Source organism: Rhamphochromis sp. 'chilingali' (assembly GCF_963969265.1).
Source record: "Rhamphochromis sp. 'chilingali' genome assembly, chromosome: 19".
In the NCBI taxonomy this organism is placed as follows: domain Eukaryota; kingdom Metazoa; phylum Chordata; class Actinopteri; order Cichliformes; family Cichlidae; genus Rhamphochromis; species Rhamphochromis sp. 'chilingali'.
This window is the reverse complement of record NC_137946.1, coordinates 11,908,350-11,928,000: the sequence shown is the minus strand read 5'-3', so window position 1 is coordinate 11,928,000 and position 19,651 is coordinate 11,908,350. Positions and strand designations below refer to the sequence as shown.

The 19,651-nt window shown below is 41.8% G+C and overlaps 1 protein-coding gene across 2 annotated transcripts; it reads right to left on the bottom strand.

The window, feature by feature from the left end:
* Positions 1-1,449: 1,449 nt before the first annotated feature.
* LOC308386557 (gap junction delta-2 protein-like) lies at positions 1,450-19,093 on the bottom strand. Of its 2 annotated transcripts, XM_080866180.1 has the most exons (3): positions 17,525-19,093; positions 15,812-15,868; positions 1,450-3,817 (listed from the first exon to the last, which is right to left on the bottom strand). In XM_080866180.1, exons 1-3 carry the CDS (start codon positions 17,593-17,595, stop codon positions 2,953-2,955), a joined length of 993 nt encoding a protein of 330 aa, XP_080722306.1. In that variant the 5' UTR covers positions 17,596-19,093; the 3' UTR covers positions 1,450-2,952. The 2 variants fall into 2 exon arrangements, with proteins under 2 accessions (XP_080722306.1, XP_080722307.1); XM_080866181.1 differs by lacking the exon at positions 15,812-15,868 and having other exon boundaries at positions 17,525-19,089.
* Between the last annotated feature and the right edge of the window lie 558 nt (positions 19,094-19,651).

Here is a 19,651-nt window from a genome sequence, read left to right as displayed (position 1 = left end):
AAGCCGTGCAGTTAGTCTTTACCAACACTTGGGTCATTCTGAAGAACTTGTAATACTGTAATAGGATGCCACCAATGATACTGGCAATGTTTCTGGCGGTTGATTTTCTACTTATTTAAACAGAAAAAAGAAATGGACTAGTCAACTAGTCTAAAAGACAGAAAATCCTCATATAAAACCCCTAATTACATTTTCATTAGTCAAATCACATTCTAAATGTCGCTGAACATTTATAAAATAGGAATAACACATTTAACTAACTAGCATTTATGACAACAGCTAGCAAGAAAGGTGATGTTTAAACATTTAGTCACAAGAAATCAAATTTAAACCCTTCTGGATATTTCATGATAAGCTGTAAGTGGTATTATTGCAAAGTGTATAGTAACCATAGTAACTTACCCAAAAAGTGGGAGACCACATATAGTTTGGGGTCGGAGACTGCTGAAGTGTATAGTCCATAAAAGTCGCCAATGCTCTGCTGACTCAGTAACTGCAGAGAAACCTCCTGTGGCATTAACGTAAGCACAAAAATTGTGCACCGGGAGCTTCGTGGCACTGGTTTCCATGACCGAGCAGCTCCTGTAGGTGTAACGTGTAGCCGGTGTTCTGACAAAACATCCTACTTTGTCAAAACATCCTACCGTAGCGTAACTTTATAGTCATGTCTATCAATGCGTGTTACCTCATTAGAATATACTACCTTAGGTGGTTTATGCCTCCATCGTACATATCTATAGGTATGACTTTCTGATAGCCAAATCACACTTATCAAAACGTGCTAACAGCGGAGCGTGGTGTCGACCAACTGCAGGAGGACTAAAATTAATTGACAAGGTTTACGCTGTATGCCAGTTTACAGAAACTTAGAAGTAATAAATCAAGACTTGAAATATGACTTCAATTGAGACTCCAAATTGCAGTATTTTTGAAAAAAACAAAACAAAACGCAACTTAGCTTGAAAAGTTAACAAATTGACAACAGCTTACAGAAAACAAGTATCAACTGTAATAAAGAAGTAAAACATATAATACTAACCATTTTTCACACGCACAAGATCCGGGTAGGATCAAATAATAGGTGTGTACTATTAACACCAAAAACATGGGCGTTTTGAGTTGTGCGCATGCGCAGTAACAACATCTAGGACAACTTGATAGGTAGGGTGTTTTGTCAGAACACCGGCCCCCTACTTTCGTCCATGTATTTTAAATGAAGACTTTTGAAACTCACCATTCTTTACGCTTGAACCTACACTGCACCGCATTAGCAGTAGTAATAGCAATAAACATATGCTGATGTAGTGTTCCAGTGAAATTCCTTTTTGCATGGTGTACCTGCATGACTGTTATCAGCTAACACCACACAACGTAAGTAGAAAGGCAACAGTGCATAGTAATTATCACATCTTTGTTAAACAAAGCACAGCCAAAATCACTGCATAATGATTTATTCACATATTTTTTGTCACATACTATATATTATCATTATTATTGTTATTGCTGCAGTTGTGGCGCCTTTCAGGTATTTGCTTTCATTATTCCCATAACGAGATTCTATGCTCATATCTCTTTATAGTTTTCATCTTCATGCATGCTGAGTATTACATTTCACAGGAGCAGGATGCAAATAAATTAAACAGTCTCTTTTTTAAAGTTACATCTCATAATCTATCCATTCTAATAATGCTTCAGTTACATGCCTTTTTCAGAGTCCATAGAGGGAAGTCACTTCTTGGAACATACAGTCTCCATCAGAGGGTAAAGGCATTACAAAGAGCACATTATTAATACATCTCATTAAAGCTGGCAATCTATGATTAATTTTCATAACCAACCAAGCCCCTATTCTCCCACCCAAGTACAGCCTATCTCTACCGCATAGTGAAAACACTAAGTGTAATTATAACATTTCATCTATGTACAGTAACTTTGAAATATGGCACCAAATCAGCTTGTGAAAAAAAGCTTGAGGTTACATGTTAAAATATTTGTGACTACAATACTTTTCCTGTTTAAAGTGTTTAATTCCATTCATAAGCTTTCAACAGCAATAACATTTTACAAGCCAAAGTGCAAACACTGGCACACTTTACTTGATTTTTTTTTTCTTTTTTGTGTGTGAACGTAAACAGTGCCTTGCAGGCACTGGGAGCATTGTGGTGCATTGACACAGTGTTGGAAAGTAATCTACCTCATCTTCAGTGCACCCTGTGTCCTATTTTGAGCAGAAGCTCTCAGGTGATGCGAGTCTGCAGTCTGTTTGGCACCTAATGCGGTGAAGAATATGGAGATTTGTGAGAAATTTTAGGAAAAGAGTCTGATACAATAAATGATGTGTTCCAGTTTACTAAACATTTTAGTGCTGATCATTTTGTGTTGTTCAAAAGGTGCTTGTTTGTCCACTGTGTGGTCTTAACAGTGTGGACATTATTTTTCTCTCAGTAGCTCAGATTAGTTTAGCATTCAATTATCCTGACTTGAGTCAGAGATTGGCTTTTTTTCCCCACACACATGCGTATGCATGCACGCGCTTAAGCTCTTGCATATGCACACATAATTGGAAAATGAGAGGATTTCTAAGCTACAGCAAAGGCAAATAATGAAGAACTTCAGATAATTCAACCTCACACAACCTTTAAACCTACAGTCTATTAATATTATTTGTAATTGCTCAGTTTTGTCAGTTGGGTTCTGTGAAGGCACCTAGTGTCACCTAGGCAGAGCAGAGCTCTCAATGTTACAGCAACACAGTTACCTTTTTAGTTTCAAAGTGTCAAAAACTCTACTTGGTGAAGTAATGGTTCATCGTCACTACACAGAGTCCATCTGTGCCCCTGAATAATAATGCAGTTGTCAGTTTTGTGCCTACTGATGGGTGGTCTGCGGCCAGGGAAAAGCTCTTCTCCAATATTTAAAAGGTCTTTGAGCCCCCAGGCAGAGAAGCCTCTGTCAGACGTAGGCTGACTCACTAGACTGGGTCCTGCCCAGGTTTGGGGCTTGGGACATGTGTGAAACATCCTTCTTGCGCACTTCACAGATGGACTTTCTCCGGGCCTGCACCCCTCTGATGGCCGTTTTTATCTTCCTCCAGCCAAGGTGGTTGAGCTCTGCCAGGTTAAGTAGCACACATATGCCACTAACTGCAAACATAAAGACCAAAAACACAGTCTTTTCTGTGGGACGGGACACGTAACACTCCACCTCCTTCACGCATGGGTAGCGATCGCACTCAAACATCCCCGGCACGTTGAAGCCGTACAGGAAATACTGGCCCGCCAAGAAGCCGATCTCGAGCGCATTGCGGAACACAACCTGGATGACGTAGAAACGGGAGATGCCTTCTTGCCGTCGCACTTTAGAGCTCTTGTGAGTTGGAGGGAGTCCCCGGGGTCCGTTAGGGATCTCCTTGACCTCCAAGCAGTCATGATCCTCCTTACTACTGTCGGGGTGCACCAGGATGCCGTTGATGTTTCGGGCATGGAGCTTACGAGAGTGGTGGTCATGGTGGCGACCATGGTGGCCATGACCATGGTGATCCATGTAAGGATGCAGCAGAGAGTAGCTTCGATCACGTGCTTTGGCTGACTGATGGACAGAATAGGTGATGAAGCACAGGCTTGGCGTGCACACCAGGATTATCTGAAAAACCCAGTAGCGGATGTGCGAGATCGGGAATGCCTTGTCATAACAAGCCTGGTTGCAGCCGGGCTGCATGGTGTTACAAATGAACATGATTTGCTCGTCCTCATACACCTTCTCCCCCACTATGCCAACTATTAAGATACGGAAAATCACCACCACTGTCAGCAGGATCCTGCAGAGACAGAAGGAGAGAGGGCAGGAAGGGAAGGTGGTGAAACAGGAGAAAGACAGCATCAGTTAATGAGGAGCAAATCCACAAAGGAACATTATATGTGGGCATGACCGTACGAGTGAGTCGGTATAAAGTTAATGGTGAATAGGTGCTGTCGACAATAGTGGTTTTGATTTTTTTGAATATGCGTTTCTGAAAATTAAAGGGACAGTGACACTACATTCACTTTGCATGTGTGTGCGTGTGCACGCGTATTTGTGTGCTTGTAAGCAGCTGCCGTGATAAACAATACCCTGGGATGATGGAGCTGTGCTCTAGATAGCATGCGCACCTCAGGTCACTAATCATAAGATAAAGATGATTTCACACTCATTTTCACAGCTGGACTGAAATGGAACTGAATGGCAACAGCTATAATAGACACCCACTGATTTAAGAATCAGTCTCGCATGTTAGCATATTTCCCCTAGTGTTAATTAGCTTTTATCGAACATACCAAAATATCTCTGTTGCAAAGCAACTGAATAGTATATTGCTGTATAAATAACCTCCTTCTGTTTCATTGTTGACTCCCAAGTGAGGAAAGAAGCATGCACCGTATTAAGGGGCAACAACCGTCACAGTTGCAAAGCTTTTAAGATGTGTAGCTATTTAAAGAGCTCACATAGAAAAGAACGAGTTGCCTCAACTATAGGGAGCTGCTCTCCCGAGGAGGTGGCATTTGCTAAAAACTGCATGGACTTCCCATTGAGCATCATTAGTGCTTTGCTGCAGTTATAGAAAGCTGTGTCCAGGGACCGGTGGATCTAGAGAGCAGTACAGCTGTTCTGTTATTTTCATGGTGTCGATCCAGTATGGGCACTGCGGAGGAGGACTCTGGCTTTAGGGCTGCAGTGTCAGCTCTTTCTAATGAGCGAGGAAAGCCTGCACATCATTGAGTTCCCTGGTATTTATGCCACAGCCGTGGATGTGAATGCTCCCTGTGTGGAAGAGCCAGTTGCTTAGCACACTCTTGTATCCAAGCACAAGAGGGGGCCACAGACGGGAAGTAAAGGGATAGAGATAGATGGGAGCTGGCCCTGAAGTGAAAGGCAGCTACGTAGGACAATAGCCAAAGTAATGGGATTTTGTTGTATTTTAAATATGCACGTGCATCCTAACTTGTTTGCTATAAAATGAGACTCCATACTTTATCTTTTAATGAGGGCTCAAAATGCCTACCGACCTTCAGTGACCAGTAACCACAGCAACCTGCAGAGGATGGCTGTATAGACACCCAGTATGGGGGGGAAAAATAGCCTACAGTTGTTAGAAATATCCGACAAGTCAAAAAAAAATACATTTGTTTGAATGATGTGAAAGAGGAGGCAATTTGCTGAAGCCAAGGGAAAGACGGGTGAAGGTAAGAGGTACACCAGGGGAACATGCGTTAGCATGAAACAGACTTAAAATAGAGCAGTGCCTTGCTGCAGGACTATCGCTGCTCCACCTGCGAATGCATGCCTGTGTGTTTTTTTGTGCGAAGAAGACAGGCACGAGGACACAGACACAAAGAGGAAGAGTCAGCCATGTGTATGACTTGTGCAAAATGGCAAAGACTCACAGTCGCCTGTGCTCAGAGCAGCTGCCAGCGTGCACGCTACACTGACTTCCATCATGGTTAAAAATCCAGCAGAATAAAGCTCCCCCGCATCTTTGGACTTTCAGAAGTTCAAATCTGGTCCTGTGTGTCATTCACATTAAGACATCTGTCAACATCTGCTCCTTTGCGGTTAGCCTGATGTGTACGGGCTCACTAGTGGTTCGACAGCAGTCGATATGGCTGAATGAATGATATTGATGGTTCTCTGCACCACAGGAAGATTTGACGCATTCTGCTCACAGGGACGAAGATCTGTGGTCGACACAGCTCGTCTGTATGCAAATATTTGTTTAAAAGATAGAGGATATATGACTAACTCTAGGTCAGTGTCAGTGTGAGAATCTGCAGTGCTGGATGTTGATTTAAAACCATGCAAGAGGCTCAAGAGCAGCTTTTCTGCACTCCACCTTGATTTTCTAATCAAGGTAATAAAAGACATTGGCTGCTTCTCTGCCCAGTGATAATTACTATGTCATAATTACAACTTAATGCCACTGAATCTTCCTGCTGTAAACATCTGTGTGTAATGCCACAGACTCATGGGCGACATGTTTTTTAATGTTGAACTGAAATATTCTTAGTTCAGACTGTCCTCAGACTGAAGGTAAGAGGATTGAAGCTTTTTCTTCTTCTTAAAATGTCAGGCATCGTGATTTCCGATGAGTGCATCCACATAGATGTACTGCAACATGTAATATCAGTTCATCTCGACAAACTTTCCACTATGCTGTCATGTGTTCATCATTGTGACAGCTTTTTTAGTGATGGACCAAATCCAAATCTGTTGACAAAAATTTTAAATAGTGCTCTATACCAGTCTTTCATTACATCGACATAGGTCAGTATGTATTTGTCTGTAGTCACCACCATCTAAACGAAAAACTGGGCTTTTTTTTTTTACATAAATATAGAGGGATAAGGACTTTGTGGTTGCAGTTTTCTTGTCCTCCTCAGAGTTTGTTCAATTTTAAAGTAGCGCAGCATTGCAGTCATTTAAAAATCCAGTCATTGCTTCTGCTTTTTTTGTCATTAAAAAAAAATCCCAAGGTGTTCCCTGTATTGAGTGCTGTGTGTGTTTGTTTGTGTGTGGTGGTTTATGTGTTTGCTCTACTGCTGGATAACGGAATAATCAGCATGGGGCAGATTGCTGCATTAGCAGAAAGCAGCGCCCGAACGTTGTCTGCAAACATCAGTGCTTTAAGTCCTGCAGCATAACTAGCCAATACGGTAACTAGGAGAAGATTAGGACAGCACGAAGGCCTGAACCTGCAGAATATTCAATAACAATCATGAATAATGAAAAAGATGTCAGAAGTTTTAGTGTCTCAAACCCATGGGGCAGAATATTAAAATACTTGAAGAGTTGATTCATATAAGTGGGCATGAAAAAGATTCAGGCATTACGACATATCACAGCATGGTTCCTGTCACCAAAAGTTTCTTAAATGGCTGCTAAATTGTCTCCCACATCAGTCCCCACTTGTCACCTAATTTAGCATCCTGCTTCCCGGAGGACCCGGTTAAAGCTAAGACTAATCATTACATTTTTAGAGACCTTCTAAATCCCTACCACTGTCCAGGAGATTTGATAAGATTTAGAAGTCAATCCTTCTGCGTCTGTGGATCGTGTTCACGTCTGGATCTTCTTTTTTAATATCTGCTTTCTTGGGCTTCATCACTGACAGCTGACATTTTCATAAAGCGCAGAGACAAACAGCAGCTCATGGGCATGTTAACGTTTATGTCTAGAGGGACAGAAATAGGAGGAAGTAAAGATAATGAGGTGGTATTTTGTTGCGTTAACCTTCAAAGTGATCCTCAGGCAGCTGATTGACCTGTAAGATTGTGTGTGCAGTGTAATGTTAGCTGCTCATCAGCTGGTGTGTCGGCTGGACATGCAAGCTCTGTCTTTCCCAGAGGCTTTAACACACACACACACACACACACACACACACACACACACACACACACACGTTCATTCATGCAGCAGCTGCTGTCGCCAGCCTCCAGGGAGAACAGAGGCCCACAAGCACAAATGCACCAGAAAACCTACACTTGCTTTCATACATAGATTGTGAATATAAGAAAGTAACTGTTAATATATGAAGGTGCACAGACTGGCCTCTGAAGCGCTGGATAAGTGCAGTTAGCTGTGAAGAAACCTGGATAAAAATATTCCTGCCACCCATACGCTCTCAATAATAAGCTCCAATGATTGCTGATGGCAGCACATAATGAATAAAGACCTTACCGGGCCTTGAAATTAGACAGCTTAATTATCAGAGTGCAGACATTTCTATCCACCCGCCTCTCATCACTGCTCCTCTCTTAAAGTGTTTTAATAGTTTAAGGTCTTGCCCACATATCCGGCAGATGTGCACGAATGCCTGAAGTGCAACTACGAGTCAGCGTGACGAATACGGTAATTTAAGCTAAACTTGAGCTGCGGTGGTTCTCTTACCCCTGCTGTCTTGAAATACGTTACTTAGAGTGTGAAACAGAAACGGTTTTAAAAAATCTGCCCGAGTTTAGCGACGTCAGACTCAAACCACAACAGCTTTTTCATCCTGCTAGTTTCCACTGTGCCACGACTCAGAGTCAACATGGGCAGAAATGTAATTATATCACTTGCTCATTCAACATCTCGGAGGGAAATGGCCTCCAGCTGTTTTGCAGGAATAACGGAGGAAACGGGAAAGTTAATTGGGGGACACTCTACAGGTATCTGTGCCAATTATACCTCAGCTAACAGACAACAGCGAGATCTCAATCTTCACAGCAAAACCATTACAGCTGCACTTGAGAAAGATGCCTTAGAACGGTTTATGATGAGTATTTTTATTTTATGCCAAACTACTTCACGCCACTCAAAGAAAGCTGGGGGAAGAAATTCCTACACACAACGTTTCTGTTAACTCATCGCTTGGCCTAACCATGCGCGATGATAATGCAGAGCACGCCAGATGCAGCTTTCCTCTATCCCGTTTGTCTTTATGTCATCTAAAATTACTCTTTCATCTCGACTCAAGCTAGCGAGGCAAACATTATGCATAAGTGTTTCTATCTAAAATAACTTGAAAACCAAATAAATGGCATCAGCATTTCTTTGTGTATCCCGAACCAGCACGTTTTGCTGATCACATCAATATACAATTTCAGAAGATTCCATTTATATGACATCTTGGCCTACAGTACAGTATTTGGCGTAATGATGGGATTTTACACACATCAGGTCTCCCATTTTATTCCTGTAATACATTTTTGTACAGATGGCCGCCCCTCCCTGAGCCTGGTTCTGCTGGAGGTTTCTTCCTGTTAAAAGGGAGTTTTTCCTTCCCACTGCCGCCAAAGTGCTTGCTCATAGGGGGTCATATGATTGTTTTTACTCTTTATGTATTATTGTAGGGTCTACCTTACAGTATAAAGCCCCTTGAGGCGATTTTAATGTTTTTATTTGGTGATGTATAAATAAAATTGAATTAAATGGATATTGAATTGAAAAATATTGACATTTTTGGTAAATAAATACACAAGGGCGACTGACAGGGCAAATGACTCAGCATCACTGTAATGGAAGTCTGGTTACTGAGGATGAAGGAGTTACAGGAGATATTTTTTTATATATTTATTAATGAAATGCTTGATATTGACGAGAAAAGAGATGATTACAGGTTAGCGCAGCTAAGTTTACGCAGCTCTGAAGTTTCACACAAGTTTCTCCCAAACTAGATAACAAGTAGTCAAAGCTATCCTTGATAAAAACAGGAAACATCACCGCGTCACCGAGCCTGACCTTTTCAGACCTACCCAAAATAGCAAGACTGGGAAATTGGACTCATACTTTAAATGGTATTTGTTCAGGACGTTGCATAAGACCCCTTTTTAATTTTGACAGTTCCCAGAATGCATCAGCTCTGCTCTGTCTCTCTAATATGTTTTAGTGCCAGAACCTTTAAGTCTTGCAGCAGACAAAAATCAGCTGCCTCATGTGGTTGCACTGTATGTTTGTCTTCAGAGGATATCTTCTTAAGCATAAAAATCTGGTGCTGAAAAGTAACAAATTGTTAGAAGTTTTTGTCCCTAATATTTCAAACAGCACTCACAAGTTTTCCTAAAGTAGCATATTTAACCTTAATTTTTATGTAGGGGCTTTTCATCTGACTGTTTAATTGCAAAAAACACATAAAATCTTAGTAAATGTCTGGAATGGTTATTTTTTTATGAAAATATCTCCGCTGCTAAAATGTAGCCTCTACATAAGGTCAGTAAACAGAACCTTTGCTACTTGTCAGCGCTGGTTAAATTGTGTGTTGGGTTGCAAAGATTTAATTGTAAGGCTTTTAGTAAAATTGTATGTAGCAAGTTTCTCTGTAAAAAGTATTAATGGAGTTTTAGCCTCATGGAAAAAGGTTGGAAAAGCACTTATGATATATAACTTGCTAGTTATAAAACCAGCAAACACAGATCTATATTAGTGGGAGTTTACAGCTGTAAAAGCTTCTAATCACAAGCTAATTACTAGAAGTTACTGAAAGACCATATAAACACTTTGTGAATTCAGATGCTTTGTTCATCACAACGTGCGAGCTTTTGTTCATTTAAACATTGGCTTAGAGTTGCATACAATAACCTGTCTATAATATTTGTGTTTGCATATGTTGGGGTGTGAAACAGCTTCCTGCCTCGTGGCTTTTCTGGCAGCTTATTTAAATTCTAATCAGTTGTCCTTTCTGAAAGTTAGAGCACACTAACATGATGGTTACTTTCCAAATCAAGTGGCTTACTATTGTAAGTACTGTCATTATGTATCACAGTAAAATATGATTCAATCTGCACATTAATGAATGTCCCTAACTTCCTTCTAATGTGTGTATTAATTTCTTATTTCAACTGAGGGAAATGTATTTGTTATTAATGACCCTCAAACTGCGTGTTTTCTTTCCTAAACCTGCAATGTGCCATTAAAGACAGTCAGACTCTAGTAATGTGGTTGGCTCCTGTAAATTGACTTCCCACAATATAACATGATAGCACCGTCCACCTGTGCAAGGTGAACGCTTATTTCATGTCTCTCCCACTCAGCCATGCCCACGTCCTAACTCTGTCCATATTTTAAACCTTCACTAGCTGATGGCTAAGTTTGTGATTAGGCTAGTGGTGTATGATACTGCAAACTTTGGTATCGAGCTGATGCCAGATCAATACAGGACTGATACTGCTGATACCAATACTGATACCGATACTTTGAACCTATAAAGACAGCATATGGAGGGGAGAGCAGTGGTGTCGTGATTTATGAGTTGAATCATCATCATTTTGACAAATGCTGAACACATTTTAATGACTACTAATTAACTGTGAACTTTAATTTCCACAATAATTAGTTAATACAACGAAACGCGCCTTTCAGCTTTTCACCTTCTGTTGTTTAAACGTGCCATAGGCTGTGAATACAATAGATAACACAATTCAATGGGCTACTGAACTTAGGATAGAAATAAGGCATTGATCCTATCATGCTAGCATAGATCTAATACCAATACCAGGGTTGGCATAGATAATATCGATATTGGGATTGATCTGTCCACCTGTAGAATAGGCTGCTTATTACTTTTTACTGATTTATTCTTTTTATTTTAGATTGGAGCTTTACATATTGTATCATAGTATCATAGATTTGTTAGGTTGTCGGTGTCAAACATTTCTAGTTAGACATCTTTGCCACCAGGATTTACCCAAGAGGAAGTTAAAGTTTGTCTTTATTTTAAGCAATGAATAATTAGAACACTGCAAATAGTTTAAAAATCTCAGTGCAGCCCACATACATGCATGCCTCACTTCACATCTTTTAAACCAGCCCTTGTTTATGTTAAAGAAAAAGAAATAAGCATTTACATTAGTCATTACTTCGGTCTCTGGTGCACATTTTTCCTGGACTACATTTTTACCTTAAAAAACAACATCTTCAAAATGCTTTCTTTAAGGGAGTTTGGGTGTTTAATAACAGGCTCACAATTCATAAAAGTTTAACAAAACCTGTCTGAATCGAATCAGAAAATATCACTACATGTGGGAAGTCATTAAATATACATTTAGGCTATGCATAGGGGAAACATTACATGCCCGATAAAACTCTTACACACACCGCTGATGTGTTGCTGAAATGAATAATAGCCCGCGCTGAGTGAAAGCTGAGCTCAGCGCTAGTGGCAAACCGTGCAATCAATTTCATTCAACATCAGGGACTGCTGCACAAATAAACTAATGACAACTATAGATGTGCAGGAAAATGCTTTAATTTGAACGACAGTCCTGCTCCTTGGCGAACGATGATGGATTACTAATCCTTTCTAATGCTGCAATATGGACGCCGTTGTTTTGCTTTGCAACAAAACCTTCTCGGGTGGAATAAATCTTATCCAGGAAGATGGTTATCAATGATACATGAAGTATATTCTGTCAGAAGGGATGATGTCCTCAATTCACGCAGAGCATTCCTGCATCTCTGATTATTTTGGGAGAACTAGGGTGCCCTTCTCAAAGTAGGGTACCGCCTTCTTGTGGATATCCTGACCCATTTAGGAAAAGAACATGACCATGAAAACTGCAGGAGTGAACAACTTCGGGGCAAAGAGTGCATCTTGCTTTTAAAGCCAACAAACAAGAACCCAGATATGTTCGGTCACGTCAAACCATTCCGGGCTGCCTGTCTAAGTGCAGGTTCTTCCAGCCATATAAACAGCACTGCAGAGCAACAAGGTGTATTTCATACACCACTTTGTTGCATTAAAAGGCTGGTCAACTCTGCATACATTTTTAATGAATGACTTGACATCAGTTGCAACGTGCAACAAGAGGCACGAAGCATTTATTAAGATTTTATGGTTTATACTGCTTAAGTGGGGAGTGATAGATGATGAATAATGGATCATTTAGAGCTTCATCACAGAATAAAAAACAAATAAAGGGTAAATAGATGCAGAAATCTAAAAGTGCATAAATGAATAACAGCAAACAGCACTTTGTAAACTAATTCTTAATCTGATTGAAATGCAGTTTACAGAATGTAATCTATGGAAATGTACTTTTGTGGCTTTAACAGCATAGACAGTGACATTTGCATTTACTTTATCTCAGAATCAACCTGAACATTTAAAAGAGCTGCTTCATGAACACTGCTGTCAACATTGTGTGCCGGGTCAGCCAGCAACTTCAGTTGAAGGATCTCTGACACAGATTCCGAGCGATAAACCTCTGCAGAGGGAAAACTTTTCTTCCTCCCTCTGTCTCACCCCCACCCTCATCCATCCGTTGCAGCTTTTTTGTTCTGCCTCTACAGCGCCCATCATCTCCTCTCTATCCATCCGGTTACCTTTATTATTTTATCTTCCTCAGATCACTCTAGTGCTCCATTATCTCTGCCTCTTTTTTTTCCAGCTCATCTTTTGCGCTGACCTCACTACAGCAATGCAGTCAAGGAGAGGCAAGTTATATATCTCGCACCCAAAGGCTTGATCTTCACACGGTCGGACGCATTTTTGTCACGGTAGACATCACAAACATTCACACCTGCGATCTGCAAATGGTTTGAGCACCACATGTGAAACACACACATACACACACACACACAAACTGTATTACTGTATGTGAATATTAAACAGTTTATTGCCTGTAGTTGTGTGCTTTAAAATATATTGTAATGATGTGATTTTTGTATACAGATTAAGGACTGGGAAAAATGACGCGCCTAGGTGTTAGATGCATGGCCTCCACATTCAGTTTGCAGTATTATATGGACATGTAATTTATTTGTCTATCGCACCCACTTAAATACTTAATTTGTATGAGATTGTATATCAGCAAGAATTACGAATAGGACAAAACAAAAAGTAAATTACTGCTGTAAAATTTTTATTGTGAAGGCTGTAGATGTACAAAAAATGAAATTATTGTTTTAATTGTAACCAGAAGTCAGTTAATATGCATAGAAAATTATCAAGGCTGCTAGTGTCATGTTTTACACAAATGTACACAAGTAGAGCTGTGCCATTGGCATAAGAATAAAATAACAATTTCGTTTTCCTAATTTTGGAGCCTGAATGTTTAAGTTGGAGAGGATAGTGCTAACAAACATCACGTATTCAGTGCAGATTTTGTTAAATCTTTATTAGGTACAGAAAATAGATATACAGGTCTGTGTGCTGACCTCCATTCTTATCAGAAATGTCATTAATTTGTTACAATTAACAGACTCAGACTGACTATACTATCTAATGCAAAAGATTTCAGGGTTATCATAACTGTAAAACTGGTTTGGGATAGAGGTGGATTACTGCAGCCTTGACAATGATTTTCATTTCCATGTTATCATGAGTACAGTCATCGGTTATCCATGCACACATTGTACATTGTGCAGTTAGAAGTCAAGCTTATGAAGATTTCACAATACACAACATTAATAACTGAATGAGTCATAATACGCAAGGCACCTGTGGTTAGTCAGAGGCACAGAAGCAACTCTCAATTTGTCTGTCTCGATCAAAGACCATAATTAAGCTAACCTATGCCACAGTGTAGTTGGTCCGTTTCTATTTCAAACACTCTTCTGTAATCCTGAGCTAATTATCTATCCTATGCCAGGGCATAGGTTAGCTTAAACCTACAATTAAGAAACAGCTTAATTGTAGCTCAAAAAGACAGTCTAAACATCTGAAAATGCTGTCGGTGTCTCACAGTGGATTTGCATCCTCGTGTCGGCACTCAAAAAAAGATGACTGACATGCAACCATGTTCCAAAGTTTGGATGCAGGGGAGACCTTTTATGTCGAAACGTCACTGTTCTGTGCTTTGGAACCGCATCCATTAAAACTGCAAGCGAACACATGCAAACGTTGTCAAAGTAACGACACACAGGCTGAACATCCTACTTGTGATGCCATCTACCAGTCGCTGCATGCCACACCCTGTGAAGTGCAGGACTTCACAACGCACAACAGTGCAACACTACATCACGGTTGTGTTCACGAGTGCAATGGACCACAGCCAACAATGGTTGTTGGCTGTGGTCAGTGGTGCAACAGACTTGAACCTTTCAACCCATAGAGGTCAGTGCAACAATTTTGACTCCACACATAATTTAGTGTGGGGTTTGGCGTTAACAATCTAGGAGGCACCTTGACAGCACAAAACTGTGCCAGTGGTGAACAATTCTCCAACTTGCTGGTACATCCAGAAACATGATTCCTGTCTTTTAATTATTATGTGTCACTGATTTCCTGACCATGCAGACACATGCTTAGGTTTAGGAGTCAAGGCATTTTTTGTTGTTGTTGTTTTTTGTCTTACTGCTGAGATAACCTAGGAATGTCTAATGTTTTCTTTTCCTTTCTATAGTTGAAAAGCAATATCACCACTTAAAAATAACTTGCTACAAGCTAGTCCACGGCCTCTCTGTCCAAGGTACTTGTGAGTTTTCCTGTACATCTTCAGATATCCTGCACACATGCTAACTAAAGGGACAAAATCGAAAGCGGCGTAGAGAAAATAAGAAGCTGTTCGGGGGCCTAAAACAAAAAATGCTAACAAATAATGTACAGAGAGACTCAAAAACAAAGGTTTCTTGGCTTACATAGCAGATGGAAGAAAAATGGAGGAAACCCCGCCACTGGGAAGCAGATAATGTTACAGCTAATGCTCTAGGGTCAACTAAAGAGCCTTGTAGGACAAACACTCTGAGGAAAGCCAAACACACGGGGATCATTTACAAAGCATTTCACTGTGGATTTCATACTACTATATGATGGAGATGCGCTTTTTTTTTTACTATCATTTAACTATCCAATGTCACGTGTCTTTGGACAGTTTGACACATAATAGAAAATAAATATAGTAAACGCTATCACATCTCACACAAAAAAGTGCCCTGTTCTAAACTGTACCACTCGATTTACTAAACACATCTTTGGTATTCAGGATACCCTTTATTAGTGTTCAGCCAGTGAAGTGCATGATCAACAAATAGCTCAAACTATGCATATAAGAAAAAACCAAGTGCATCGTGAGAATAGTCTTTATGACTTCTGAAAGAGGTAGCAGACAAATTGAGAGTTGCTTCTGTGCCTCTGAAAATCTGTAGGTGGCGTGAATCATCCAGAGATTAATTTTCAGCGTTCTTTGTACCCTGTGCTCACAGGATTTTACTGATTCAGCTTCCAGAACTGTTATTTTAAAGCTGCATTAAGTAATTTTTGACCACTAGGGGGCGGAAAGACTCCAAAACAAGTTCACAACAGTTAGCATCTAGCTTATCAAGGTGTTATGGCTAACATGTTAGCAAACAGTTGCCTACTCACATATCCAGCAGAAACAGAGCAACACGGACATCCCTTCGGTCTCCTTTATCTGGCCACCTGTTGAATGTAATTCCAATATTCACTGGCGTTTTAGCCCTTGTTTGCTCTTCCAACTCATAATTGTTTTGTTTTTTTTCATTTGCTAAATCTCCAACTTTGCTTACCAGTTTCTTCTGCGTTTTTTTACACAGGACAGTTAGCTTCGGTACCGGGAGCGACTGCCCACATTCATTCGAACCAGCATTGTTTTGGTTTTTCCACTTAAAGAAACCAAAACAACTAGCTGAAAGCTGTGTAGGGCTTCCAAGTGGGATATTGATTCTCAGTGCTACAACAGTACTCCCAAGCCATCAATGGGAGGGACTCACAAGACTGTGAGATTGCTTAATGCATCTTTAAATCAAGTCAGCGTCCAGGTTATTGTTCCATATGAGGACTGGACCAGATGAATTCGTTGGTTAATGCACTTTTAAAATACAGAAATTAGTTGACTGAAATTATTTGGTTGGAAGGAGGATCTCTGTCTTAGCTTCAAATTGCCGATCAGCTGAAATTTTGGTATAAATGTGTAGCTCACATCATCTCTGTTACTTTGACGCAGTTCCAGTGCCACTGGAGGATGTTGGCTTATTCACAGACAATGAACACATGAGCCATTTTGCAGTCCTTTAACTTACACGGGGCAAGAAACACACACACTCACACAAAAGACCACTGAAGCAAAAAGACGTTTAGGCCATGTCCTTGTTGAGTTTGAGTTAATGAACACAGCAGGGCGATCACAGTCTTCACTGTTACTTTTTGTTTTTACCAAAGCAAAGCAGTTTTTAAATGGCCGACATATACATCCAGATTTCACAGGCTGAAGCATGTTGACTCTTCACTTTGCCAAATGAGCATCCAAGTGGGACATTTGGATTGTGTTCACTGGGTGGAAAATTCCACTTTTGCAATCAATTAATCACACAGAGATGATGTGGGGCACGCATGTGGGGCACGTATTTCACACCAATTTTACAGCAAGTCTCCGTGGCATGTCTCCACTGCTAATCAAACTAAAAGCTCGTCTGTTCAACTCTCCGCCACGAAACACTCTCACGCAAAGTATAACAATGTCTGCTGGTCAAAACTAATTGGATTAACTTTTTTGTTTTTTTTAGGAAATAAAATCACTCAGAGTTCAGAGTCATTAACTCCCCCCATGATTCTTCCTCCACACCTGCTTGCTCACCATCCTTTCATCTTCCGCACCTCTGCTCTCCCCTCCTCTCACTCCTAGTCCCCTCTCCTCCTTCTGTCATATTGGTCTGTGGCCAGCAGCATCAAGCATAGTCTATCAATAGCTTGGCTATTAGCTAGTAAAAACATAGGAACCTCTCTGATTTAACCGTAATGCCTGCTGCTGACTATGTGCAATTAGGTTATGCCTTAACTAATAGTGGGTGTGGAGGATAAGAGTGAGGAGAGCAGGGAGGAAGAAAGGACGGGGAAGGCAGGGAGGACTGTGAGGGATAGTGGAACAGAGGAGAGCACTGGGACAAGCCTTGAGAAGGGTAGTCTCTGTACAGATGCCATCCACAGATCCATACAAAACAGCATGTAATGTGCAAAAAAAAAAAGAAAGAAAGAAAAAAATCCCAGCTCATCAGTTGACATAAAACCGCGGACACAAAACCAGAAAACACCACCTTCCCACTTAAATCCATGTCTTACCTTCCGATCATAGTAGAGTGCTGCTGGACAGCCGCCTCCAGCAGCCTCTCCAAAATCGTCCACTCTCCCATGGCGATGAAGAGGGGGCAGAACGGTCAGAAGAAACAGGGCTTGGGGACCTGACCCCCCTTTCCTCCAGGGAACTCCTTCGCCTTGCTCTCAGGACCAGCAGAGAGTACAGTCAAACCACCCACCCACTCCCGTCACACCTCAGCTCCCTTTGACCTCTACACGTTGACCTAGCCGCTTATCAGTTCATCTCTGTGCACGTGAATGAATGAATGTCTTCTGCTGGGCCTGTCCTGCTCTGCTCCTCTTCCAGGTGCTGAAGAGGTGCTGAGCTGATCGCCTCCCCACCACACACACACCACTCCCCCCACCTTCTCTCTCCCGTAGTTTCTCCCCCTCCCCTGTGCAGTGATGCTTGTCCTCCCCCTGCCGCACCACTCCGCTCTGCGCTACAGCATATGCTATAGCTCACTGAATGACAGCCATGATCACCCTCTGTTTTCCACTTGCCTCTGTTCTCCTTCCCCTCTCCTTCTTCTGTCCCTGCCTTTGTCCTCCACCTTACCCCCAGGGCACTCCTTGTACTTTAGCTGCACTCACTGCCATCGGTGTTCCCCTGCAATCGTCCTTGCATTGTGTAGAAGCTTTGCCTTTGCTGCACCCTTGCTACTCCAACCTAAACACACACACACAACACATATAGCTGATCCTCCTCGGCTCACCTCAGCAAATGGCACTGTAAACACACACGCACACTTGCACTCGATGACAGCTTTGAATCCCCACTCTCGCACTTCCTACTGAGGACTGCAGATCCACGCCAGCACACAAAGCTCCTGCCTGCTGAATGTCATTTCATGACTGGAGGAATGGTCGCTCCCACAGCTCTGAGTGCTACAAGGACCCATAAAAACCTGCATACACACACATGCACACACACGTGCGCTCCAAGACACACGCTCAAACACGCTGCCACCCATCCCCTCAGTAATAAATCAGCTGCTTTGCTGCATCCAGTGAGGCTGAACCCAGTCAATGTGCTGCAGACCTGCTGTCCTGTGTTGTCCTGTGTTGTCCCCCTGGCTAAATTCAGCACAGTCCAACACCAAGAGTCATGTCTTGCAGGGATGAAAAGCTGTCCTGAGAAACCTATTTCTGGGCTCCATCATCTTGCACCCCCCTCCCTCCCGCCTCTCTCCCTCCTGCTCTCCTTCACCTTCACTCTCTTCCTCCTTTTCCTCACGTTTGTTCTGCAGATCTGAGTCCTTCCAACTACCTCTGTCTCAGCGTTCGGTCCCCATCTCTGCTCTGTGCTCTCCCCTCTCTCCCTCTCTCTCTCTGTGTGTCTTAGCCTCGTTCATCGCTCTATCTCTGTCACACTGTGTGAGCATGCAACACCCCTCCTCCTCCTTTCATAGATCTGCTCTCTCTCATCCCTCCTTCTCGCCCTCCCTCCTTCTCTGCCTCCTCTTGTAAATGTGCTTGGATTGCTACTCTGATCTCTGCTTCGGTTATGCTTGCAAGAATGCCTCCCACTGTACTGCTGTGCCTGTTCCTGCCTGATGTTGCACAGAAAAGACGGAGTTGTGATCTAACTGTGCCTCCTGCCCTGTGTTCATTGCAGTCCTTTGTTCCAGTGTGTTTCCCTTCACTTCAAATGCTCTCATGCTCTCTTCCTGGTACACCCCCCCCCCCCCCCCGCCCCCATCATCTAACCTCATGATTCCAGGAGGAGGATTACAGGAGAATTGTAGCTCTGCTCCACCCCATCCCCCACGTATCCCCTCCCTTTCTCTATCTTACTGTATTGGGGAATACAACACACCTATTTTACCCTGGCCTAACCTTCATACCCCTTTTTTCCGATTTCCCCTTTTCATCTTCTCTCTGTTCCTCATCAGTCTCTCCTCCATTAGAGCCCTTGCGTTCAGTCTCCCTCACGGGAGAGATGAGCACAGTGTTGTACTTTGGTGTGACATTGACATTAGATCAAGGTGGTGTGGGAATTTGATGGTCTCCATCCATTACGCACATGGATACAGTCAGATTCATACACTAATGCACAAACATCCCCTATACACTCTCTTTATCTGAACAAGAGAAGAAAAAAGAAGAAAA